Source organism: Trichomonas vaginalis, chromosome I (genome assembly GCF_026262505.1).
Source record: "Trichomonas vaginalis G3 chromosome I, whole genome shotgun sequence".
In the NCBI taxonomy this organism is placed as follows: domain Eukaryota; phylum Parabasalia; order Trichomonadida; family Trichomonadidae; genus Trichomonas; species Trichomonas vaginalis.
In genome coordinates, this window is record NC_067203.1 from 18,956,854 (window position 1) to 18,983,155 (window position 26,302).

Below are 26,302 nucleotides of genomic sequence, written 5' to 3' on the forward strand. Positions count from 1 at the left end.
ATGTGTCGACATTGAGTTAATAACTGATTAAAATATGATTTCTCGTTTGTTATTAGTTTTGATTTCACCGCATCATCTAGAAAAATGAGTGAATGCAAAAATTCTCTATCAAAATTTGAAATAGAAAGTGTTTCAAATAATTCATCCCGTTGTTTATCAATAATTTTATCCTCTAATCCTTGCTTCTTGATTGTATTATATAATTCTTTATACATTAAAAAGTTTTTTAAATAATCTTCTGCTTCTTCTTGTGATAAATAAATAATTGGAATTTTGATTAAATGCTTTAAAGATTCAAATGTATCATCTGAAGGTGAACCTGAACGGTTGATATAAATTAACACATGTGAATAGGGGGAAGTGTTAGCAATAATGATAATTTGTTTTAATATCGTTAATGTTTTACCTTTATTTTGTTTACCAATTGCTGCAGTGATTGAATTTAAGTAACATTCAGAATATGGAATTTTCATTAATTTTTCCTTAGATAGAGTATTTCTATTATCACTCAATGCTTCATTAATCATATCATCTATGTATGTATTATATACTCCTGCTAATTCTTCATAAGGAGTGTATGAATTTAAATCCATTTAATCAAAAATAAATTTATAATTTTAAACATTTCTATTCATTCAATATTTCATCATATGAACTTCTATACTGTGGTGGTGTACCTGTTGGATGATATTTCAAACCTTCATCCGGTGTCCATGTCCAATATGTGTCCTAGTAAACCAAACCTGAGGAGGATTTGTCACCTTGAACAGTAAGTGTCATTTTCACCCTGAATGATTGGATAAGCTTTCACTTGTACTGTAACTTGTGAGTTGAAAGTTTTAATCCATCAAAGAATATACCCGCTCCATCACGTTGAACTGGAATAGTGCATAAGAATGAAGTTTGGTCTTTCCATGTTCTAGCTAATGGCGTGCCATCATCTGCATTCAGTGGTCTAGTTAATGAGTCCTCGTATTCTTCTGTGCATTCATTCACTCCATCTAAATCAGAAGCTTGAAGCATACGTGTAAAGAATATGTCGCCCACTGTGGTCATCGCTTGATCGGGGAAGTTTCTGGAATCTATAGTGACCTGAAGACCTCGAAGCATTGGATTTTCTAAAACTGTTCTTTGCATTGCATTCTTCGGAAATGTTAACACAACATCTGTAACATTATGAAGAGCGTATGAGAAATCTGAGCTAATACCTTCAGGAGTGATGCAACCTCCATTTAGTGAACGAACGTCAATATGTTGAGCTGGAATCATGAATGGATCTTCCTTACTGAATAAACGTGGTATTGCTTTAACTGATTCTTCAATTAAACCGTATCCTGGTGTAATGCATTTATCCTCTAAAACTTCCATCTTTTGTGCATGAAATAATAACGTCATCAACTGTTGCGTCAGCAGATGTAGCGGCTAAGCTTGTAATTAATTTGGCAGGAAGTCCGATTTGTTGGAATTTGCGATCATATTTATAAACATGATTCATAATCTTTTCATAATTTTCATCAGTTATCTTTTCATAAACGTAATTTTGTAAATCAGCAACTCTTAACGGGTCAACCTGACAAAATACTAAAGTATCCCTGAAAACATAATATTTAAGAATGATTTCACCAAATGATTTAGGATAATCATCGAACGCCTGAAATGCTAACAAATCATTTACCGGAATAATCATATCAAAAGTGACATCAACTTCTTCATTTGCTTTCTTGAAAACTTCTGAAGGGTCAATATATTTACCACATACTGAGTTATCATATTTTTTGAACATTATTATATAACGAATGAACAAACTTTTTAACTTTCCTTTCTGATTTTGGTTTATATGTTGCAAATGCGAAAGATTCACGGGCGCAATCCATCTGAAGATAACCAGCATCACCTCTTTCGGTTTCTACTTCTAATTGTTTAAAGCTTTGATTTGATGATTTGTAACCAACGAATAAACGCATGCATTTAAAAGCGGCATCACATGTGAAAGCTTTATTTGAAACTAGAGTTGCTTTAACTTTGCGTTTAATATATGTGTCACCTAATTGGTTCACATCATGAGCTGGATTTGTAATTCTTAAATGAGTTTGTTTATCATCAAAATATGGAGCATCAGAGTCATAGCATGAACTTTCAAGTTCTCTATAATATCTTCTACCATCATTCTTTGCGAATATTTCATTTATCTTTTCGAATGAATGAAACACATTTCCATTAATCGGTTTAGTGTTTGGCACTAAATAGTTAGTCGTCATTTATTAATAAATAAAAAATCAAAATTAAAAGATGAAAATGAATTTTTAATTTTAATGAAATAATCAACTATGGCTGCAGGTATATTTAAGAAACTGTGGGATAAAGTAAAAAGAGGAGCGAGTAAAGTTTGGGAAACAATGAAGAAGGGGGCAAATTGGATATTTAAGAATAAAGAAGCAATTAGTGACGTTGCTGAATCAATAACACCAAAAGCTGCCCCAATAAGAGAAGTTTTAAATAAAGGAGAAAAAGTTTATCAAAGACTACAACCGATACTAAGATAAAAATAATATTTATTTATTTTTCCACTATCTACCTCCTATTTTATTAAGTATTCCTTCAGCCATTCTACCAATTGCGTTACCTGCTTGTGCTCCCATCGCCGGATTACCTGCTTTAGTACCTAATACTCCACCTATGATAGTTCCTGCCGTTTTCGCTACTGGTGCCAAAAAGTTTGCAATGGGTTTAATAATCTTTTTATGAACCCAACCCGCAGCTTTCTTAATTCCATCCCATAATTTTTTAAAGAATCCTGCCGCCATTTCTGATTTAATATTAATTAAAAAATATATTTCATCACTTATATTCTAATTTTTATTTAATGATAAATGAAACCAATTTTGAAAATAAATGAAACAGAGGAGGAAGAAATAAATGAAAGTAAAGATGTTCAACAAAAAATAAACGTTGTTAAACCAATTACTGAAATAAAAATTTTTTCATCTGTTGAAGAATTTAATGACTATTATGCCAATAATAAAAAATTATTTGAAGAATTGACAACGTGTAAATTGAATAAAATGTTTAAAGTTGATGGATTCAAAATTTCAAAAATAAAAGGAGTGGTTAGTTTGAAATCTATTCCTCAATCAAGAATCACCTCATTAATGAAAATAGATGATTTAACAAAAAGAATAGAAGAGATTGAAGAAAGAATGAATCAAATAATTGATTTCATAAATTCAAATAATCATTAGTTTCTTAAAGTTCTATGTTGAACTCATCAAATTCTTCTTCATCATTACCATTACCTTTAGCGAGTTTATTTACTCTTTCAACTTTATCTTTTGATAGTCTTTCGTTTAATTTTTTCTGAAGTTTTTCGTTACCAAGTTCTAAAATTTTACATGGATGATATTTAAACCCTTTAAATTCTTCAAAAATAATTAATTAATCGCGGAATATCTGACATCATCTATATATAGCTTCTTTTATAAAAGATAAAAAAATAAATTATTTTAAAATTAACTTTAATTTTTTTAATGATTTATAAATAAATATATTTTAATGCATCGTCTATATATAGATGTAACAAAAAAAGTCACAAAACCCGTCATATCCTACTACTGAAATTATGAGAAACAAACAAAAATGAAAAAGATAGGAATAGCAATGAATAGTGATGTGGGTATAGAAAATGTAAGAGATATGAATGCAAAGCAATCAGTATTTAGGATATTGACCATAGATTTCGAAAAAAAAATGCTGCATATTGAGCGAAAACTATGATTATATTATAAGGCTGTCATTTAAAGCATAATGAAACTATTCCCTTTTCATTTTAATCGAATAAGATAGTAAAGATTTTTGAATTAGCTAGAAACTGATGAGATGTTTTCACAAATCAGATTTTTAATCTCTATAATGCATAATTCACTCAATATCTCAATTTTGATATTGCGAGATATTTTTGCTATCGGTTTCGCAATTTTGACACAATAGCAAGAGGGTTCTATAAGCATTATTATCAACGTAGAATCTGAATATCATATCAGAAAATGTCGCAAATCTGACATTTACCCGACCAAATAGCAAAAATAATTGAATACTTTTCGCAAAAACTTTAAAAATCGATAAAAATATGAAATATAGATATTAAAGAGACTTTTTATATAATATTCATAAAGATTTTCCAAAAATATGATACCGCAAAATTAAAAAAGTGACGTCTTGAGTGGAGTCAAAGGTCGAAATTGCTAGCTAAATGTTTTTTAGCGAAATTGCGTATTGTACGTTTTTTTCGCAAAACGAAACCCTTATTTTATTTCATTTATTTCATGAGTAGTTCGTATATACATTAGAGGCTGAGATAATGCGAATTTTGATTAAATAACTTGAATACGCAATGAATTATTATTGAAATTCATTAGCAATAGCTATTTCATATTTACAAGTTATAACATAAGCATATTTAAAATTATTATGATGTTTCAACAGTTTTTAAAAAAGAATATCAAACATATTTTTTTTAAATTGCTTGAGATGAAGCAATAACAGCATTGAAATATTCTTTTCCATATGAATTCAAATATGTGCTAACCACATAAAGTTAAAAATTAATGTCTGTTTACTCAGATCAGTCTCAATGCATTTTTAGGAGCATTGATGTTAAAAAAATTAATCAAGAATATATATCTCATGAATTATCCTATGTGTTGATATCTGCAGCATGTGAGGTTAGAACCTCTATCATTCTTTTGTTATTTTTTTCTTCTGCAATATTTAGAACTGTTTTTCCTTGATTGTCTTTTGCATTGACATCTGCGCCATGTTCAATAAGAATTTTTGCTGTTTCATCACTGTTGAATCTAGCACAAGTATGAAGTGGTGTTTCTCCTTCATCATCCTTTTCGTTGACATTAGCACCAAGTGAAATACAATGTTCGGCGATTTCGCCCGCATCACTAATTGCTGTATAATGAAGAATGGTCTTTTCATGATCATCTTTCATAGAAACATCAGCTCCATTTGAAATTAGAATTTCTGCGATTTCTTTCAGATTAATTCTTGCTGCATAATTTAAGGGTGTTCTTTGGAAATTATCTTTTGCATTGACATCTGCACCATTTGAAATAAGAAATTCTGCAATTGCCTTTGCATCTTCTTTTTCAGGACTTTTCATTCTTGGGTTGCTCATAGCTGCCAATTTGCAATCGGCGATTTTATGAAGTGCAGTCATTCCGGTATCGCATTTTGAGTTAACATCGGCACCATGTGAAGCAAGGAATATTACTAAATCCTTGTTAATTTCTTCTGTTGCAATATGCAATGGAGTCTTTTCTTTTTTATCCTTTAAATTTGGATCTGCGCCAAGTAAAATAAGCGATTTTGCTGATTCTGTAGAATTATGCAACGCTGCAATATGTAGGGCAGATTGCTCATCATTATCTTTTGCATTGATTTCGGCACCATTTGAAACAAGAAATTCTATTGTTTCTTTAGATTGAAAAACTGCAGATTCATGAAGTGGTGTTTTTCCTTCTTTATCTTTTGAATTGATATTAACACCACGTGAGATAAGAATTTCTGCAACTTCTTTGCTATTTTTAAGTGCTGAATAATGAAGAACTGTTTTTTCCTCGTTATCCTTTGCATTGATATCAGCACCATGAGCAATTAGAAGTGTTGCTGTATCTTTATTTTTATTTTCTGCAGCATAGTGCAATGGAGTTATTCCCTTGTTAGTTTTTTGATTTGCATTTGCACCAAGTGAAATCAGACGTTCTGCTATTTCTGTATTATTGTTACGAGATGCATATTGTAGAGCAGTTAATCCGTCATTATCTGTAATGTTGATTTTTGCACCATGTGAAATTAAAATTTCAAATGTTTCTTTGCTGTTTTTTTTCTGCTGCAAGGTGAAGTGCATTGCATTTAGATCTCGTTTTTGCAGAAATAAGTGCGCCATGGGAAATAAGTAATTCTACCATCTCTTTGTTATTGCGTTCAGCTGCATAAAGGAGAGCTGTTATTTCGGTACCATTAACATTTGCTCCGTGTGAAATAAGGAATTCTGCGATTTCGCAGTTATTATACATAGCGGAATAATGACGAGCTGAGCATAAATCATCAGGTGATAATTGTGAAAAGTATTCTTCGTCATTCTTGAGAATATCAATTGTCTGTGGAAAGACTCCAAACCATGGAATGATTGAAGATTTATCTTTCTCAAACATCATAAATACGGCCTTCAAGTTTTGTGAACCAATAATAGCCTCTTTACTGATGTTTTTCGGCTGAAAATCTGCATTTTCGAAAACATAATCAAGAATTTCATCATTATGACTTGAAACAATGCAATCCATTGTATAATTGTCGATTTTATTTGATTTCATGCATTCTTTAATAATGTCAGCATTGCCACCAACAATGGAGCATTGAAGACATCTTTTATCAATTTCAACTTGTAAATTTGAAGTAAGGAAATTGAATATGTTTGTGGATCCGAAATAGCAGCATGCTGCAAGCGGTGAAAGCTTTGCAAAACTTGGAAATCCACAAAATCCATGTGCTTTGAAAGGTGAAATATCTGGAATTGATATCGAAATGCTTTCAATTGAGTTTTGATTGATATATTCCTTGAATTTATCGAGTTGGTCGTGCATTATGAAATAAAAAACTTCGTTGTCCTTTGGACATGAATCATGATCAAGTTTGAATTCGAAGTTCGCATTAGGGATATTTTTCGGATCTATTAAATTCAATTCACTAGCAGCTTGTTGCAATTTCGGATCTGATAATAAGTTCTTATGGTTCACTGAATATTTGGATATGAGTTGGTTAAGAATCTTAATATATAAATCAATAAAACGATAATTAAACTGAATTGCATTGAGGATGCTTCCAAATAGTGCATGGAATGAGATCTTGTACTTGGTTACTAGAACTGATGTGATCAGATTAAATATCTCTTCATATGATTCGTTTGATTTAATGTGATAGAGTTTCTGATACGTTGCTATAAAATCATCATATTTCTTGAATAGTTCTGCAATATCTATGCCTTTGGACTCTTCACAAGTGCCTTTTTCGGAATTAGACGTTTGGGATTGATTTTCGTCCATAAAAAAATATGATTCTGATCAGAAATCTTTAAAGATAGTTTTCCTGATGGATATAAGGCCAATACAATATATCATGTTGGTATTTTTCTCAGAAGATGTTGTCAATATAAAATACCAAGTTGATCAGATATCTGGAATAAATGGATAAATAGATTGATGTCAAGACATCCCAATAAATTACTTGTTTACCAATGTCAAATCTGGTAATTTTTGGTAAACCATCCTCATTACTCATCTTTCACACCATTATGCAAACTATTGTTACTCCAAATAGACGAAGACTCGCAATTTATTGGCTCAAGAGTGAGTAATTGAATCACAGATGTGATCCCGTGTTTACCCATATGGTTTTATCTGAATCTCAAGAAATCTTATCAGATAATTTCAGTCAAACTCGAAATTTCGTCGAATTAGTATTTATCTAAAATCATTCATAAAATTTTTAATGGTACCCTAAAGACAATAGACCACTCACAGAAAAACACTTTTAAAGCTATTATATTGAGTACCTAGAGTCAAGGTGATCCATATATTCGAGCTCAATAAGATTATTTTTGTGATGTTTACGTTATCGTCTATAAGGCACCCTTAAATTTTTGTCACTTTTAAAAGTTTTTGATGGAATATAATCAACAGTTAGAAGCCAAATATTCAGATTTTTTCCAATATGTTACCGATTTTATAAATGCACATACTCCAGAACTCAAAGAAGATTTACGGCTTCTAAGAATGTATTCTGCCCCGCTCTTTCAAAAATATTTAGATATGGCAAATTTTACTAATAATATTTTTACTGTATGGAGAACTTTTAACGATACTTACTTACGATACATAAAACTATTTAAGCCAACCAAAGAAATTGTCGATAAATTTTACGAGTTACGTGAATTATTGGGAAAAGAAATACTTAAATATTATCCAGCCTACGCGAATGATATGCAAAGATTGTCAGACTTCAAAAAGCTCGTTTTGGAATTCGAGAGAACACCAGAGAAGGATAGATCTTTATATTCGAAAATATTTGGTCAATGTTACATCCCATACAAGATATGCTCCGATAAAAGATTAGAAGAAAATTGTACTCCTTTACCCGAAGACACGTATGGTAAGGTTTTTGGTTTTCTCTTAGATCTTCAGGGTCCAGTCGTTCAATTTCAATGGGAACAAGAAGAAAAAGAAATGAAAGAACAATTGAAACGCTATATAGAAGAGGACAAGAAGAAAAAGAAATTGGAAGAGAGAAGAGATTTGCAAAGTGTTGAAATTGAACCATATCATAATGATTTTGATGGTCCAATAAGAAGGTTATACCAGCCACTTGTTTAAGATAATATTGACCATTTTATTCCGGACCACCAGAATAAAATTTTCCACTGAAAAAAAATTTACCACAAGGACCATATTTGAAATGGTCTGGTTGTCAGAAAATTACGTAAAGTATGAGAAAAAACATGTAAAAAAGATGATATTAAATAAAACTATGAGTTATTTATTAATATATTATTGTTCTTTGCCCTATTATCTTGGTGAGTGTGCTGTTTAATAGTTTTTTCACACCATTAGGTAAAATGCAATTAATTGTATAAAATAACAAAGAAATAGTATTGCGCTGCTTGGTCTTGGGATATGTAGCATGCAAGAGTTTGAATTAAATCTTGCCAATAATGATTGAGCGAATAGGTTTAGAAATTGATGAAATGATGGAAACTGTTTGTAGCAAACCAACAAGCGTTAGGAGTTATAGTGGTTTTTCCTTCTCTGATCATTCAGAATCGTGATAAGGTCGTTTTTGAACGAAATGTTGACTCTGCTCTAGTGTAATGTAGTTGTGGTACTTGGTCCACAAAGAGTGAGAGATATTGTCTGCAATTTGATTATGCTGAAGTTATCTGGATATTCTGTACAGTATTCTTCCTCATGTACACTAACATGTAAGTGGAGTACGATTTGCCGCTGGATCAGTCTCTCCAGTAATTTTAGTAGTTTGAGGACGAATAGGTGGATGTTTCGGAATCTCTGCCAACTCCCTGATCGACTTGGAAATCAAATTTTCGGAATTCAGAATGTTAAAATAACCTAGAAGTTGAAAACATTATTAGTTATATACATAAAACATAAAAACTTTTTCCTTTTTTACAATAAAATTAAGCAAAAACATCAAAATGGCAAATGCAACCGCAAACACGAGATTTCTCCCATGTTTGTGTCTCGGGAACAATTCTGAACAGTTTAAATGGCTGTTCAGCCTTAACTTCCTTTTCAATTAATCTTCCAAATTCTCCTGGCGTTTCCTCGTGGCATTTATCGAGTTCTACCCATTTCTTAGCATCGGCTGATGCAATTATGCTCCATCCGTGCATTTTATTTTGAGGATCTCTCTTAATTCTGTAGCCACGAATTTGAATTGGAGTTTCCAGAGCGAGTTGTATCCAATTATCCTTTCCGGCGTATGTGAATACCTCTATTTCGCTTGCTGGATTGAAAAGAGTGTTCGGGAAGTAGTTTGTTGAAGTAATAATAACAGGAATGTTGAAAAGATGGTATTCTTCAAGCATTCTTTGGAATATTGGTCCTTGGCTATCAAAGAACTCGATTGTCTTGATAGAAAGTGTATCTGGCTCTCCAGTTTTCTCAATTCTGACAGAACTAGCTCTAAATGGCTTTAAACCAGTAGAAATAGATCTGCCGTTCTCGAGATGGTTCAAACATCTGTATACCATGGTTTCTACGCCATTCTCGTCGTAAGAAATCAATTTCCAATTTGATTTGAAGCTATCGTCGTAGGAAGTGATTTTTAAGCCTTGAATTGTAACTGGTTCCTTAAAGTCGAACTGTATAAACAATCTTTTGCTGCTCATACCGAAGAATCCCGTTGCATTATCTCCAAGACAGTAATGTATGTCGAAAGATGATCGTGAGTAGATGTATTTGTTTTCGAATAAATTCGTACGATTTTCGTTGAGAGTTTGAGCAATTCCGGCTCCGAATTTACATTCAGAAGTGATTTGTTGGGATTTGAGCTGGAGAATCTGTCTTTCTAACATGTCAATGTCGTTCTTGTAATCTTCGACTATCTTTTTCTCGGCCTTTTGAAGCTTGTCGATGTAAGCGTGAACTTTTTGAAAATCTGAACCGGGTAAGTAGAATTTTTCTGTTTCAAGAACGTTGAATATCATGTCAAATGTTGGCCTGGTCTTAGGATCTTGCGCCCAGCATTGCTCTATGAGTTCTGTGTATAATGGAGAAAATCCTTCTGGAAACTCTGGTCGATAGCCTTGAGAAACTTTCACAAAGATGCTATGACATGTTTCACCATCAAAAGGTCTCCGTAATGTCAATAGATTGTACAAAAGAATGCCATAAGCGTAAACATCGACCAATTTGTTGTAATATTTAGATGTGTATTCTTCTGGAGCCATAAAAACAGGAGTACCAACATTTACTGTCTGATCAGTAGCAGCATTGACATCTTCGACGTATTTTGACAAACCAAAATCGCAAACGAAAGGTTCTAAGTTTTCGTTGAGTAATACATTCGCTGGCTTTAAGTCTCTGTGAAGAATGTTGTTTCTGTGCAAATAACGCATAGCAGCTGCGATTCCGATCATTTGAATAGTTTTTTCTGTTGGACCCCAGTTTGGAAGCTCATCGCCTTTAATGGCTTGATTTATGTATGTGTCTAATGATTTATTTGGCATATATTCAGTAATAATTAAATGAGGCCTTGTATTGGGATCTTGTGAGAGACAACAGCCTAAAAATGGAAGGATTGATGGATAGTTGATTTTCGCCATAATTCCGACTTCTCTGAGGAAAAGTTTTGGGTCGTTAAATTGGATTTGTTTTACTGCAATGATTTTATTAGTTTTTAGATCTGTAGCTTTGTAGACAATACCAAATGAACCTTTACCAATGTCCTCCCGTTCTTTGCTGATTCGATTACGCTCGAATAAATGATTTGCTACTTCCATTTTTTTTTACTTTTTTTTTCTCACCGAAAAAATTTTTTATTGAAAAATTAACTCAATGATTGTACATAGACAACATCCGTCTGTCTCGTCTGATATAGGTATCTAAAAAACTAGTTCTGTAAAATATTTAGTTAAATTGCGATTCTCAAAAACAACATGCCTTACTCAATTATGACTGAACTTGATCTAGATGACACATGCATCGTGCTTTTATTTGCAAATGTTTGTATGGAATTATGTAAGGAGTAACGAAATTTGTTATCAATAATGTAGTTTAAAATGAGATAAGAAGGTGAATATTCATAAATATTGTATCATAATACAACACAACAAGCTCACGACTTTATTCAGTATAATTGAGAAAATTTTTTGTAAAATTCGAACAACATTCGTTAGATTATGTTGGAAAAGTATTATTTTCCTATTTAAATATTAGACGCAGTTTTTGAAATTTCCAAAATAAATTCAAATTTCTCAATTTGATAAATTTTCTAGTAATTTTACAAATAATTTTTCAATTTTTCGACTTTTTTTGAAAAAAATTTTGACAGAGCATACATTTCATAATAGGAATTTTACCTGTCTTTTTTTCATACTTAATTTTTTCAATCCTAGCCAGCTCCGATGCTCTACGGTGCTCATTATTATCCATTAAAACAGTAGAAATAGTTAATCCTGTTTCCGAAATCTTTAATACAAAATTAGTAACATATATTCCAGACGAAATAATCGAAAGTAGAACTATTTACGACATGCCAATCGATATTGGAGAAACTCAACTACGCATGAATGGAAAGTGGAGTGAAATTGATGATCACCCAGCCAAACCAGTAATTATTCCAGAGATGTTTCACAGGTTTAGAGGAACAATGACAATACTAAAGAATATCTATGTTAATCGAAATTCAGCAATCCTTTTACCAGGAAAATTTATTGTTCCTACAAATGAGACGAAGTATTATAATATGAAAGGACCGAATTGCGGTACAATTATTGCAACATATGATAATTGTGTTTGTTTTGGACATGATTCAACAAAAATCTATGCTCATTGGATGATTGATTACTTTGGCATGCTAATGCTCTTACCAAAAGAGGTAGTTGAGACATACAAACTAATCAATATCCCAGATATTCCTGGTGCGCATGAGACTCTCGACTTCTTAAATGTTCCAAAAGAAAATAGAATTCCATTTCCTTCATACTCTAACCTTTACTTCTTAAGAAGGTGCTATTACATGTATGATCCGCTCACTATGTCAAACCATTACGGATTACCTTTACAAAAAATCAGAGATTTCCTTCATAAAAAATTCCAACTCGATGGAATTGAAAAAACGAAATATTGCTGCTATCAAAGAAATGCTAGAAGACGAATAATCAATTTCGACCAAATGGTTAAGACTCTCAAAGAAAGATTCCCTGATTATAAATGGGAATGCATTGAAGATCATCAATCTTTGACTCAATGCGCAAGATATTGGGCAGCCATAAAACTCATTATCAGTGGCAATGGTTCTCATTACTTTAGATGCTTCTGCATGAACAAAGGAGCTGTTGCAGTTGAAGTTCAAGGAGTTTATCATGATTTGTCGTGTATGGGCGCACTGTTAATGTGCGGAGTTCACTGCATTACTCTGAAGAATCCAGAGTTGAATCATGCAGTTTGGTGGGGTGGTGGCTCATATAACATGGAAATCAACAAAATTGCAAAAACTGTCGAATACTTGAAACCATACTTATCTGGCGGAAAATTCCCAAACGGACCTTTAGTTTTCTAATCGTTCTTTTTCATGTGCTATAAAATAATATAGAATGAGAAAAGCAACAAAGTATCAAGTCTGCTACGATGTATCGTCTCTGAATAAGTTACTGTCAATTTGATGAAGATTGATAGTATTTGATCGAAAAAAAGTTGTAGACAACGAAAGAGTTGAAAATAGCTTCAAACAGGCTGATTAGATAAGGATTTCTATTAGCTAGAATATATTGAGTTGTTATTCTGACATATCACTGAACTAGAGAACCAACACCTTTAAGGCGTTATAGGTGCGAAAAATATGAAAATTGATGTAAAATTGGCATTCACCCTCATGAAAAAAAAAGTTGCAAAAGAATAAAAATTCGCGAATCTAAGCTTTTTTGACGTTATCCGCATTCAATGAATTTTTAATCATAAAGCATTGAATATATATACATTTAGTTATTGAATTCTTCGACTATTTTTGTGTCTAAAATAGATCGCATTTTTTGAAAATCCGAATCGGGTAAATATAACATTTCTGTTTCAAGAACGCTGAAATCATATCAAATGCGGGTTATGTCTTAGGATCTTGTGCATAGCTTTGCTGACAGTCGTCTTAACACTCGTAAATACGTAATGTATTCAAAATTATGAATGCTGTTGTCAAAATTTGATGCATCAATTTAAAATAAGCAATTATTGATAAGATTCAACGAATTTTTACATTGATTCGTGATATTGATAAATGTTTATTGTTATCGGTTGTGAAGTTCTTGTATTATTTTCCAACCATGGTTTAGAACAAAATATAATCTTAATGTATACTCAATCATTATTCTTCGAAAAAAAAGATTATCCTTTACTAATTTGATGCGAAATGGACTAAAGAAATTTGTAATCAGAAAGTATTGAAAAATGAAAAATAAATAAAAAAGGGCTTTTCCGATGGACGCACAATGTAAAATCACAATCATTTAAGATTGGATATGATTTTACATTCACACATATTTATAATCTTATTTGTAGCTACAGCTCAGGATATTTTTTAATTTCACTATTATATTTTTGAAATCATTTGTATAGATTTTCCATATTTCCATTATCATATTTCCTCAATATCATTTTAAAGGATTTAAGATGCAGGATACATTTTAAAATCTCAAATTAGATTATATATTACAGTTTCAGAGTTGAAAATTGAACATTGAAAGAACAGCCGAAGGTTCCTATACAATTAGTGGTGGAAAATTATATTCTGATTTTTCACAAAACACAAGTTTTCAAGTTGTTAATATTACTGCGAATTATAATAAAATTCCACCATATTGCTTTTATAATTGCAGTTCTTTAATATCTGTCACTATATATTCACCATTAACTAAAATTTCTTCATATGCATTTGGCTTATGTAAATCTCTCAAATCTATTTTACTTCCAGATTCGCTAGAGATTATTGGCGATGGAGCTTTTTATCAATGTAGTGGTATTGATATTTTAAATTTCTCAAAAAGACTTAATGAGATTGGAAATAGTGCATTTTATCAATGCAAAAATTTGTCTGTTTTATCAATTCAGAAAAAATTAAAAATAAAATATTTGGGAATTCAAGCATTTTATGATTGTAAAATTTCTTCAATAGTTTTTCCTGATTCCATAGAATACATTAAACAAACCGAAAATGATATTTATAATATAATATTTGATCAGACAGAAATTTTAACAAATGCGACAGAAATTTCTAACAATTTTGTATTTTATTTAAATTCGTCATATACAGTTCCACCTAATATTAAATCTATTTGTGAGCAAGCTTTCCGTTATACAAATATCACAACATTAATTGTTCCTTCAACGGTTGAAGTTATTCATTCAAGAGCATTTGAATATTCCAAAATAGTTAGTTTAACAATGGAGAGTTTATCAACTATGCTTGAAGAAGAAGTATTTGCATATTCTCATATAGAAAATACTAATCTCCCAGCAAAATTCGATGAATTTCCCAGAAGGTCCTTTTATTGTAGTTATATTACAACGTTTATTGTTCCTCGATCTATTAAAAGAATTATGAATGAAGAATTCGAATATTCTAATATAGAAACAATAACTATTTAAGGGTTTCGTTTTGCGAAAAAAACGTACAATACGCAATTTCGCTAAAAAAACATTTAGCTAGCAATTTCGACCTTTGACTCCACTCAAGACGTCACTTTTTTAATTTTGCGGTATCATATTTTTGGAAAATCTTTATGAATATTATATCAAAAGTCTCTTTAATATCTATATTTCATATTTTTATCGATTTTTAAAGTTTTTGCGAAAAGTATTCAATTATTTTTGCTATTTGGTCGGGTAAATGTCAGATTTGCGACATTTTCTGATATGATATTCAGATTCTACGTTGATAATAATGCTTATAGAACCCTCTTGCTATTGTGTCAAAATTGCGAAACCGATAGCAAAGATATCTCGCAATATCAAAATTGAGATATTGAGTGAATTATGCATTATAGAGATTAAAAATCTGATTTGTGAAAACATCTCATCAGTTTCTAGCTAATTCAAAAATCTTTACTATCTTATTCGATTAAAATGAAAAGGGAATAGTTTCATTATGCTTTAAATGACAGCATTATAATATAATCATAGTTTTCGCTCAATATGCAGCATTTTTTTTTCGAAATCTATGGTCAATATCCTAAATACTGATTGCTTTGCATTCATATCTCTTACATTTTCTATACCCACATCACTATTCATTGCTATTCCTATCTTTTTCATTTTTGTTTGTTTCTCATAATTTCTCAAAAAACATGATAACTTGATATTTGTAAATATCATACTTTATAACGTAAATAAGAACTTGACCTATTAAGAAAAGCAGTAATGAAAAGAAAATCTGAAATTCATAAAAATTACAAGTTTCTGATGACAATTAGCTTAATTAAACCAGGTACAAGATTATATAATTGTATTTTCTATCCAATTATCCATATAATATCTTATCCAGAAAAAATAACTTGATCAATACCAAATGATTTTTTAACTAGTAAATAAAGTATTTTCTTTACACACACATTGTATATCATAGTTTTTTTTTTTTTTGGTTTCGCAAAACATCCAAAAACAAATATGCTATAAAAGTGACAATTTTAGCAAAACGAAACCCTTAAACTATTCAATCAGATTCAGATTTGCTAGAGATTGGGAATAATTTCAGATCTTGCATGTTCTTAAAATACATAACAATTATTTGCAAAAATTTAATTATTTCTTGTGACTTATTCTGGCATATTAATAGTTTTAAGATTAATGCATCTTCATCGATTGTATTTACAAAATTTTCTCTTGGATATGATACAATTGAAATAATCACGCCACATGAACATTATATTAATTCAACAGTTCCTAAATACTTTAAGAATATCAATGACATTAAAAATTTGAGTTTTCAAAATTGGAAAAATTTAATAGAAATAAATGAGTCATTTTTTATCTTACAATCAAATATATTCATTCCATTTCCGGAAAATCTTACTAAAATTAATAAGCATTCTTTCAGAAATTGTGGAAATCTTACTAAAGTTATTTTGAATGAATCAATTAATCAAATACAACAGGGAGCTTTTGAAAGTTGCTCTAAATTAGAATATTTTGAAATAAGGTCGAGAAAAGAATCTTTTATTGGAGTTAATGCTTTTATATATTGTAGATCGTTGAAAATCTTCAAATATAATTCTATCAAAATTGCTTTTGATATGCCTTTTATTTCTTTTTCAGATACATCATATAGAAGTCTTTCAATAGTTACACCGAATAATCCAAGCAATATAATTTTACCATTTTTCTTTTTTAGAAACACACAGAAATCTATTACATTAGAAGAAAATATTAAAGAATTAGGTGTTGGAGCATTTGCATGTTCATCGCTCGAAACAATCGTACTCAATAATAAAATTGAGATTATCCCACCATATTGCTTTTATAACTGCATTAATCTGACAAATATCTCTAATTTTTGCTGCAGCACCATTTCTGAATATTCTTTTTGTGATTGTAAAAAGTTAAATACAATATCTAGTTATGCATTCGAGAGTTCATCTCTAAACCTTTCAATCATCGATGCCGAATATATTTGGGATTACACTTTTTCAAATACAAAGATAAGATATGTGACTTTCACAGATAATGTTTTATTTGTTGGATTCAAAGCATTCTATAATACAGTAATTTATCAACTAAATTTAGGACAATCATTGATAAAGTTTCCATCCTATATTTTCTCTAATTCTAATATTACAGAATATTCAATCCCAAATAATATCAAATATATTGAAGAGGGTTGCTTTTGTGGGTGCAAAAATCTAACAACAATTAGAAATCTCATCAATGTGGATTACATCGGTGATAGAGCATTTGAAGGTTGTACATCATTGACATTATCAAATGGATTATATTATATCGGATTTGACGCATTTTCTAACTGCAATTTAGTAACATCAATGAAAATTTCAAATCACATACAAACAATCAAAACTGGAACTTTTTTCAATTGTACATCATTATCATATTTTTTATTCCCTGAATCATTGATTTCAATTGAAGATGAAGCATTTTATAATTGCATTTCATTAGAGATAACTAGATTACCACCTTCTGTGTCGTTTATCGGGACCATGGCATTTGGAAATTGCAAAATTTTTCAATATCATTCCATTTGTAATTCTAATGTTAAATTTGAATTTGATGCATTTTCGAACTCATTCATAGAAATTATAAACATTTCTTCAGAATATATTTTTATTAATTCTTATGCAATTAGTAATTGTCCATTTTTGCATACTGTTATAATTGATGCAAATAATGGAATTATAGAACATAGTGCTTTCTATAACTGTCCAAATCTTACATTTATTGATTTTAAAAGTTCAAAACTTACTTTGTGCAGCTATTGTTTTTTCAATCTTAATATATCTTCATTTACATTTCCGAGTGGATGTATCAGTGAACCTTCAGTTTTTAAAAACTGTACTAAACTTAAAACTATTACATTTCAGAGCAATCAGAGATTCAGCCATTATTTGGATTCTATCCTCCATATTCCAGGACTTGAAAAAATATATTTTGATGACAACACATGGTCATCTTATTTATCCGATGATGATTGTGAAACACTGAAAGGAGTTGAACTATATTACACAGGACAAGAGAAAACAGATGAAAACTTTGATGATTTATTTGCATATTCTATTTATAAGAATCGCCTAAAAGTTCACGTACCATATACATATATTCTTGATACATTTTGTGATGTTGAAGTTATTCGTGAAAGAGAAACAAATGGCCGACTAATGCTTGAGAATATGGTATTTTGCTATCAAAATAGCAGAATAAATGAACCCACAGTTCTTCATGTGAGTCGAACACTTTCAATTTTCAGCCAAAACCTCATAAACGCTTTAAAATCTTAAAGAGATAATACTATTAAATGTTATCATATTAATACTATTAAATGTTATCATATTAATACTATTAAATGTTATCATATTAATACTATTAAATGTTATCCTATTAATACTATTAAATGTTATCATATTAATACTATTAAATGTTATCCTATTAATACTATTAAATGTTATCATATTAATACTATTAAATGTTATCATATTAATACTATTAAATGTTATCATATTAATACTATTAAATGTTATAATTAGAACAAACTTTTTAACATGAATAAATTCACTGATATAATTAATATAATATCTTTAACTAAAATACAAAAAATAATAACAAAATATACAATTACAATATCTTAATTACTTTGACCGCTTCTTCGAAATCCTGGAATTCGTTCATCTTCTTCATTAAACTCAGAACATCCATCTTCCTCTCTTCCATCAGTCTGGAGAAGAGTTCTCTAAGGGAGTGAGGTGGAGCAGTGACACAAAGAAGTCTACGAACTATTTCTATCAAAATAATCTCTCTCAAATCATCAGAAACTCTTTCAAAAAGTGCCAAAACTAATTCCATTGCGAATCTCGTGTGGCAGTTGTTGTATCTGACATGATCCAAGAGAGAAGAGAAGAAATAGATCGGAGAGACAGGAACAAGCATGGTTAAGAGCTCCAAAACCATGTTTGTCTTGGAAAATCTTTCATGAGAAATTGTCCACGTCTGAATAACAAACAGAACAAATTTCCAGAGTAATGAAACATCTTTCGAAATGATTTTCTTGAAAATTTCGTAAATTTGTTTCATCATCGAAGATTGAACCGTAGTAACTCTGTCCATGATGATCGCTTCTGTCTTAGACTTCAGAATACGTAGTTCTTGAGTGTCCCCAGGTATAACTGATACTGGAGGAGGAAGCATTGGATCAAAATTCGGAGGAATTGAGGATAAAATGATGTTTCGGAGCTGGATGAACCTCGGAGGGACACTTTCAAGGATAATGAGATGGAAGGAAACAACAAATTCCGGATAACTGTCGCATATTGTCGTAATAATTCTGGCAACAGGGCGATAGAAGCCATCTGGGAAGTTAATTGCGAGTTTGATGATGCATATGATGAATCTAAGGCAGAAATTGACGCATTCGAGGTCAGCTGATTCGATCATTGCTCCAAAAACTTTCGGATGGAGAACTAACTGGATCCAGGATGTTACGAAGTCTGGGATCTTTCCAGGTGATGTCTTTGTGAGGAAAGGAATCAATCTGTTCGGACTAAAATCTCCGATACATGAAAAAATTTCATGGCAAACGCAAACAATTCCTAATTGATGGGATACAATCGTTGAGGAATTAATTTGGTCCATTGTTCGGAGGAGACCATTCAAGATTACATCATTTGACACTTTTTCGAGAATTGAGGGAATTAAAGCGATGAAGCATTCTATGGCAGAATAGTCCTTGTTATCTTCTCTGACGCTTCCGATAAGGATCTGGATGATGGCAGCTATCTGCATGGCCGTTCCCGTACCAAATTTGTTGAGGAAATCTTTACGAGTATCATCATCAGGCTGTTTACAGAAGAGTAGGAAGGCTCTGAGCACGGAAATGTTCGATCTATCTACAGAAGGCAAGTCTGTCTTGGAATTGGTCGGTCTCATGCCTGTTAATGCGTACAAAGAAGTGAAATTCGCTCTGGGATATAAACGTTGGAGCTTGAAAATGTGGGGCATCATTCTTCTGATCATGGGAAGTGCAATTGGACCTGTCTGAGGATTAGTTAATATGTCTGAATACAAAGTATTGATATCTTGAGGGGAAATACAGCTATGTTTGATGAGCGCTGTGAGCATATTGTAATTAGGAAACGCATAGCGTAGTTTTTCTGGTGCTAATTTGAACGGAGGATAAACTAATTTTGCTAATATTCTACAGGCTGTTCCTGATAGGACAGAATTGTTCGAAAGCCCCATAAGTATGGCGCAGTCGATCAATGTGTTATGGAGACCGCCTGTTCTTGGCTCTGGAAGACAAATTGAATTTCCTCGGCCGACGAAGTAATATTTCCTTACAAAACTTGCTGTCCTTATTACCTCCTGCATGTACTGAGGGAATTTCTCTGGGTTAGGAGCGAAATCGAAGAAGTTATCCACTCTTTCTTGAGAATTTGAGACAATTGCGTCTTTTTGGTACGGACCAAGGAAGTAAAGTTGGTTTTTCGGATCCAGCTGGAAGACACAATGTAAATCAAAGGAAGTGGGATCAACTTCTATCGTTCTTGTGAGGAATATAGAAATATCAGTTCCAATTAAGGCCGCAAAAGCCTGGACTGACTGGTAAACGTCAAGTCTGACACCAGGCTGATTGATAAATGCGGCCATTACTTGTAAAAAGCTGACAGTATATGGACAAGGCAATTGGTATATGGAAGAAGCCCTGGAAAAATATCCAGCGAGTAGTATGACTGCTTCGTTGAAGCATCCGAGCTTAATTGAGTCTCTAAGTATCTTGTAAAGATCGATATAGTAAATAGGGGGCGGCGGACCTTGAGAAATGGAAAGCAAGCCAATCCACATACCAATCTGATGTAGTTGTGCATGAACGGAGTACCTTTCCCATCCGATTTTTGACTTTCCATCTGAAATTGCATTTGAAAGTAAATGTTTTGCATAAGCGCATACGGCTTCGAGAAGTACGGACGGAGGGCTGAGTATTGAATCGGGAATTTGTGTGTTTAATACGTAAGAAATCAAGTAATGTCGGCGATGTTCTTCTGGCATCAAATAGGAAGCCTGCACGCACTCTTCAAGTGTAAGTTTGAGAGGAGGCTCGCTTATTGATTTGGTAATTGGCGGCAAATCGAGATGCAAATTCTGAGTTAATGGAATTATTCCGATTGGACTAGGAATAGAAAATTGATTTTTAGGTTGGAAGCCTTCTAACGGTATAGCATTTTCGAACGTTTGATTTATTAATATGAATAAATCGGAATGTCGAAACCGAAATCCTGGAATTGCAATAACATCTTCCAGAAAACTTAAATAACGATATCCAACCGGGATAACTTCGTTTAGAAATGCAATACAACATTGCTCTCCGTAAAACGTATTCTTATTTTGCAATAAAACACTCATATAAAGTTGAAGAGTTGGTGCTTGAATCAAATTGTTAATTGCAAACCATCCAATGATGGATGCATATTCAGGTGTTGGAGGTCTTTCGAGAAGAATTCTGAGTAAACATGCTAATTCGAGTTTTCTTCCTGAAATTAAGTCATCGAGACACAATTGATATATTTCCTGTAGCGGACGTGATAATATATGCTTACAGCTGTTTATCATTTCTGGAGTGAAATCTCTCGCGGATGAAGTTGGAAAGAGAATTTTCGACATCCAGAAAGGAAAACTGACAAATAAATAAGAGGGGTACAACTATTAGAAAAATCGACAATTTAACTTTACAAATGTAAATACAAAAACGTCAAATTTCTTAAAATTACCACCATCTTAAAAAAATCTATGATTTACTTTTTTTTAAATTACCACCAAATTAATATAAAATGAGCGAAGAGATTGTTCCAGATTTTGAATACATTATAGCCCATGTCAAAGATTACATTGAAGAAGGCATGTTCTTTAACATATTCAGGCTCGAAGATATCAAAGTTATACTTAAAAATTCAACATTAACTACTGATGAGTTCGATTATCTTCTCAAACAATCTACTTCAACAATCAGTGCAGAGAATTTATATTTGTGCATTCAAAAAGCAAACGTTTCTATCCAAAGCACTGAAGATGTAGTCTCTGTTCTGAGATCATTAAAAAAGTGCATGAAACTCAAAATGTTTAACGGCATTATTAACTTTTTAGTTCATAAAAAGAAAGAGATATTTAATTCTACAGAGAAAATCAAAAATCTTCAAAAAGAGTTAAATGAAATTCGAAATCAAAAACAAAAAAGTGACGATGAGATAAAATCACTTCAATCTCAACTCAATCTTATTAATGATGCAAATGGTCAGAGAGAAATTCTATCAAAAATCACAGAACTTAAGAATTCCAATGATTTTGAGCTTGTTTACAATTTTCTCGATGAACTTTCTCAAATATTTTTTTCAAAAGCAGTAGAAGAAGGACTTTGGAAAAAGATAAATCACAATGGTGATAATGTACTTCATGTTGCAAGTCAAAAAGGAAATCTTAGACTTGTTAAATCTCTTATTTTCTGTGGCTGTGATAAAGAAGCAAAGACTAAAAATGGAAAAACTCCACTCATTTATGCATCAGAAAAAGGTCATTTTGAAGTTGTTCAATATCTAATCTCTGTTGGAGCTAATAAAGAAGCAAAGAATACTTTTGGATATACTCCACTCATTTATGCATCATATAATGGTCATCTTGAAGTTGTTCAATATCTTATCTCTGTTGGAGCTAATAAAGAAGCAAAGAATACTTTTGGATATACTGCACTCACTTCTGCATCATCTAATGGTCATCTTGAAGTCCTTCAATATCTTATCTCTGTTGGAGCTGATAAAGAAGCAAAGACTAAAAATGAACAAATATCACTCATTTCTGCTTCAAAAAATGTAAACTTAACATTATTAAATATCTTATCTCTGTTGGAGCTGATAAAGAAGCAAAGACTAAAGATGAATATACTCCACTCATTTATGCATCATATAATGGTAAACTTGAAGTCGTTCAATATCTTATCTCGATTGGAGCTGATAAAGAAGCAAAGAATAATGGTGGATATACTCCACTCATTTATGCATCATATAATGGTAAACTTGAAGTCGTTCAATATCTTATCTCGATTGGAGCTGATAAAGAAGCAAAGAATAATGGTGGATATACTCCACTCATTTATGCATCATATAATGGTAAACTTGAAGTCGTTCAATATCTTATCTCGATTGGAGCTGATAAAGAAGCAAAAACAAATGATGGAAAATCTGTCATGGATGTTACTTCAAGTTCTGTGAGAAAATATTTATCATCAATTTGATTTAATGGTTCATAATTGAAGTTTTTTTCCTTCATAAAAATATTTGGTCTTGGCTCTCTCATTATGATATTTAGAATTGGTATCTGATTTAGATATTAGATTCATAGTTAGTTTGAACTACACTTATAACGTCATCTAGTTTTTAAATAGACATATAAATCGCTGCATTGCATTTGGTTGTTGTTTTTCTATAATGTAGTATATCTATTAACAAGTATAAAGAGCAATTCTTTCATGTTTTTGATCTTTATCAAATTCTTCTTTTTCGGTTAATGTGATGAATCTCTATAAGTCATTATACACAATTTCTCTGTAAATTGTATTTTCTGTATGAATATTGAGATTTTCTAATTGAATTGTTTCGAAATTATCCAATTTATTTACTTTATTTCCATATTCTTTATAAATTAGGTATCTAACAGTTAATGGAACACTGATTTCTTCGTTTGCTTGATAATTATCATATATGAGTATGACAAGAGAAAAATAAGGTCTTGTATAGGGATTATTGAATGGTACGATATCTAATATGCCATTTATAATACTATAAGGAAGACGTTTCTTTGAATCAATCAATTCTGTTTTGAAATTGCTTTCATTCAATGAAAATATAATATTCTTACGCATCATTCAATATGTGCACATATTTATATTGTCAGTTCCATCTTAAACTCTTCTGCTAGTAAAATATCGATACCAGAATTCTCCTCAAATAATTGGATAAAAAAACGGATTTTTATTTGGAAATGGAAATCGCTTTCAAACGGCAAGGCTTGTCATTGGAAGTGATAAATCCAGATGAAATCCCGGAAGATGCAACGTTTATAGACTTATCAAATAACAATTTCTTATCAATTCCACCAGAAACTTTTATATCAAAAACAAAAGTTTTCAAATTCAGTATTGCAAATAATATTCTCACTGATTTATCGTTTTTAAGATGTTTTGAAGCACTTGTATCACTTGATATAAGCTCAAATCAATTAGAAATCGATGAATTACTTCAAATTCGTCATATTTACATTATATTCCTAAATGCGCAAAAGAATTCATTCGTAGACAAACTAAAAGATAATCCGTTAACACTTATTATTATATTAAAACGTGCATGGATCATCAATGGTACATTTGTGACAGATTATGCCCGACAAATTGCAAAACAGTACAAGAAAACTCTTGAATTTGGTGAGTCAATTCTAAATGCTCGGCGAGAAAAGCTTTCTGAGCATAATACAGCTTCGACCACTCAAGCAGCGAAGCATTTCCTTATTGGAACGTCATTTAAGTTTCAAGAACCAGGTAAATTCATAACTCCTAGTGGAAGATACGTCAAAGATTTAGCAAATCGTCCACAAATAGAAAAATTAAAATATTTACATCAAAATTATCCAATAGATGTACCTACTGGAACCTTCTCTGACTACTTTGCGATAATTTTAGGCATTCTATCCTATCAATGGATGAATGTTCCAATAAGTACAATTCCAAGACTTTTATCTCGAGGATTTTGGGGTACAATATCATCAGAAATCTCTGATTTAGAGGAATGGAGATTGTGGGTATTATTGTACCACCTTTCCCAGCAAATGTGCAATGGTCTTGCCATTGAAAATGAACTTTGGCAAGCATTGAAGGTTATTAACTATATTAAGACAGGAGTTCAGCCAACAATCGGATCAATACCACGTCTTATTGTCGCCGCATTCCTATTTAGAGCAATGGATCCGTCAGAACTCCAAGATTGCAAAGATATAATTATTTATCAAAATTTAAGGCAAAAATGTAATTTTACTTCACTTGATGAGAGTCTTGAGACCATTCATAAAGAAATATTAGGTAATTTGCCAGTTCCTGACAAACATCCCGAAAAAGGTGAAACAATTGCAGTTATTCATCCACTAACGAAGAAATGGATTAACTGCAAAGCATCTTATATATCTAATGGCCGCATTTTCGCTCAACTTCCAACAATTATTTTACATTTACCGCTAAATTGCTTATTTTGGGACGGAAGAGGAGTATGGCGTCAAATGGATACCGTTGATAAAGGAATTCGACCAAAAACTCCTACAGCTCGTCCAAAATCTGCAATTGTTCCAAGATTATCGGAACAAGCGAGGAATGCTTTCATAACTGCGAGCAAAACCGACCAAAATGCAATTGCTAGTACAATTGCCAATGACTTCCATGTCCCAATTTCGCTTGTTGACACAAGCCGAACAAGAATTGCTCCATCTGACTCTTCCAAAGAGATAAAAAAAGTTGTTTTGCCTGTATTTCAAACAATGGCAAGACCAGAACCAGTTAAAACTACAGCTCCTCAGCCAAAAACGATGCCTCGAGATTTTCGAGGAATTGTTGATCCTTATTGTCCGAAAACACCAATTGTTCATCGAAAAACACCTTCAAGACCAACGAACCAAGTCATCCAGAACGTTGTAAATGTTTGCCTTGGCCATGAATTGAGAAATGGAACGCATTTGCGAAAATTCCACGCGAAAGTCTACAACGAACTGACCAAAAAGGTTAAATATGTCTGGATTAATGAAGATGAAATTAGTCCGGCTGATGTTGATAATCTTTGCGCATTATATCGCTCTCACATCCAGAAAAAGATGGATGTTATCCATGATATTTTTTAAATGTTTGTTTGTATCTTTTTTTTATGGTTATGGTTTTCCTCTCATTTTTTTTCTGATCGGAGCAGTGATCTCTTTATACTGTTTACCATGAAATTTGTATTTAAGATGATTCTACATCTAAGATTATATATTTCATAATATTGATCGCTAATTCTTTGTCTTTAAATTTTCAAGCAAGTTTATGAAAAGATGACGAGTAGGTGACAAAAGTGCATACTCTTAAACAACCATCGGATTTCCGGGTGAAATCGTGACACACTTTCGTCTTTCGTAGGCAGTGGTGGTTGTTACAAAAGGTAACTTCGAATGTAGCGTGAAATCTGCAAAAAAAATTCTGAAATTTGAATGGAGAACACAAAAATTGAATAGTTTACGTC

At 31.7% G+C, this 26,302-nt stretch overlaps 10 protein-coding genes across 10 annotated transcripts, besides 4 other annotated features; 6 read left to right on the forward strand and 4 right to left on the reverse strand.

Moving 5' to 3' along the window:
- Positions 1–1,191: part of a mobile genetic element that runs on past the window's edge.
- A 575-nt stretch (positions 1,192–1,766) lies between these two features.
- TVAGG3_1010750 (uncharacterized protein) lies at positions 1,767–2,258 on the reverse strand (the record flags this gene model as incomplete). Its single annotated transcript, XM_051254541.1, has 1 exon — positions 1,767–2,258. The coding sequence occupies one exon, from the start codon at positions 2,256–2,258 to the stop codon at positions 1,767–1,769; it is 492 nt and encodes a 163-aa protein (XP_051080115.1).
- Positions 2,259–2,327: 69 nt separating this feature from the next.
- On the forward strand, positions 2,328–2,543 carry TVAGG3_1010760 (uncharacterized protein; the record flags this gene model as incomplete). Its single annotated transcript, XM_001579126.1, has 1 exon — positions 2,328–2,543. One exon carries the CDS (start codon positions 2,328–2,330, stop codon positions 2,541–2,543), a length of 216 nt encoding a protein of 71 aa, XP_001579176.1.
- Positions 2,544–4,690: 2,147 nt separating this feature from the next.
- Positions 4,691–5,950, reverse strand: TVAGG3_1010770 (myotrophin family; the record flags this gene model as incomplete). Its single annotated transcript, XM_001579127.1, has 1 exon — positions 4,691–5,950. One exon carries the CDS (start codon positions 5,948–5,950, stop codon positions 4,691–4,693), a length of 1,260 nt encoding a protein of 419 aa, XP_001579177.1.
- Positions 5,951–7,553: 1,603 nt separating this feature from the next.
- Positions 7,554–7,693: a mobile genetic element.
- A 31-nt stretch (positions 7,694–7,724) lies between these two features.
- Positions 7,725–8,432, forward strand: TVAGG3_1010790 (uncharacterized protein; the record flags this gene model as incomplete). The annotated part of the gene is made up of 1 exon (XM_001579128.1): positions 7,725–8,432. One exon carries the CDS (start codon positions 7,725–7,727, stop codon positions 8,430–8,432), a length of 708 nt encoding a protein of 235 aa, XP_001579178.1.
- Positions 8,433–8,910: 478 nt separating this feature from the next.
- Positions 8,911–9,001: a mobile genetic element.
- Positions 9,002–9,247: 246 nt separating this feature from the next.
- On the reverse strand, positions 9,248–11,096 carry TVAGG3_1010810 (protein kinase protein; the record flags this gene model as incomplete). Its single annotated transcript, XM_001579129.1, has 1 exon — positions 9,251–11,077. One exon carries the CDS (start codon positions 11,075–11,077, stop codon positions 9,251–9,253), a length of 1,827 nt encoding a protein of 608 aa, XP_001579179.1.
- Positions 11,097–11,640: 544 nt separating this feature from the next.
- TVAGG3_1010820 (glycosyltransferase family) lies at positions 11,641–13,345 on the forward strand (the record flags this gene model as incomplete). The annotated part of the gene is made up of 1 exon (XM_001579130.1): positions 11,830–12,858. One exon carries the CDS (start codon positions 11,830–11,832, stop codon positions 12,856–12,858), a length of 1,029 nt encoding a protein of 342 aa, XP_001579180.1.
- Positions 13,346–16,576: 3,231 nt separating this feature from the next.
- TVAGG3_1010830 (ribonuclease inhibitor domain-containing protein) lies at positions 16,577–18,289 on the forward strand (the record flags this gene model as incomplete). Its single annotated transcript, XM_001579131.1, has 1 exon — positions 16,577–18,289. The coding sequence occupies one exon, from the start codon at positions 16,577–16,579 to the stop codon at positions 18,287–18,289; it is 1,713 nt and encodes a 570-aa protein (XP_001579181.1).
- Positions 18,290–18,579: 290 nt separating this feature from the next.
- On the reverse strand, positions 18,580–21,674 carry TVAGG3_1010840 (nuclear-transcribed mRNA catabolic process, deadenylation-dependent decay; the record flags this gene model as incomplete). Its single annotated transcript, XM_001579132.1, has 1 exon — positions 18,624–21,662. One exon carries the CDS (start codon positions 21,660–21,662, stop codon positions 18,624–18,626), a length of 3,039 nt encoding a protein of 1,012 aa, XP_001579182.1.
- Positions 21,675–21,829: 155 nt separating this feature from the next.
- TVAGG3_1010850 (nerve growth factor signaling pathway) lies at positions 21,830–23,260 on the forward strand (the record flags this gene model as incomplete). Its single annotated transcript, XM_001579133.1, has 1 exon — positions 21,830–23,260. One exon carries the CDS (start codon positions 21,830–21,832, stop codon positions 23,258–23,260), a length of 1,431 nt encoding a protein of 476 aa, XP_001579183.1.
- A 769-nt stretch (positions 23,261–24,029) lies between these two features.
- TVAGG3_1010860 (outer arm dynein light chain 1 family) lies at positions 24,030–25,932 on the forward strand (the record flags this gene model as incomplete). Its single annotated transcript, XM_001579134.2, has 1 exon — positions 24,030–25,925. One exon carries the CDS (start codon positions 24,030–24,032, stop codon positions 25,923–25,925), a length of 1,896 nt encoding a protein of 631 aa, XP_001579184.1.
- A 187-nt stretch (positions 25,933–26,119) lies between these two features.
- Positions 26,120–26,149: a mobile genetic element.
- The last annotated feature ends 153 nt before the right edge of the window (positions 26,150–26,302 follow it).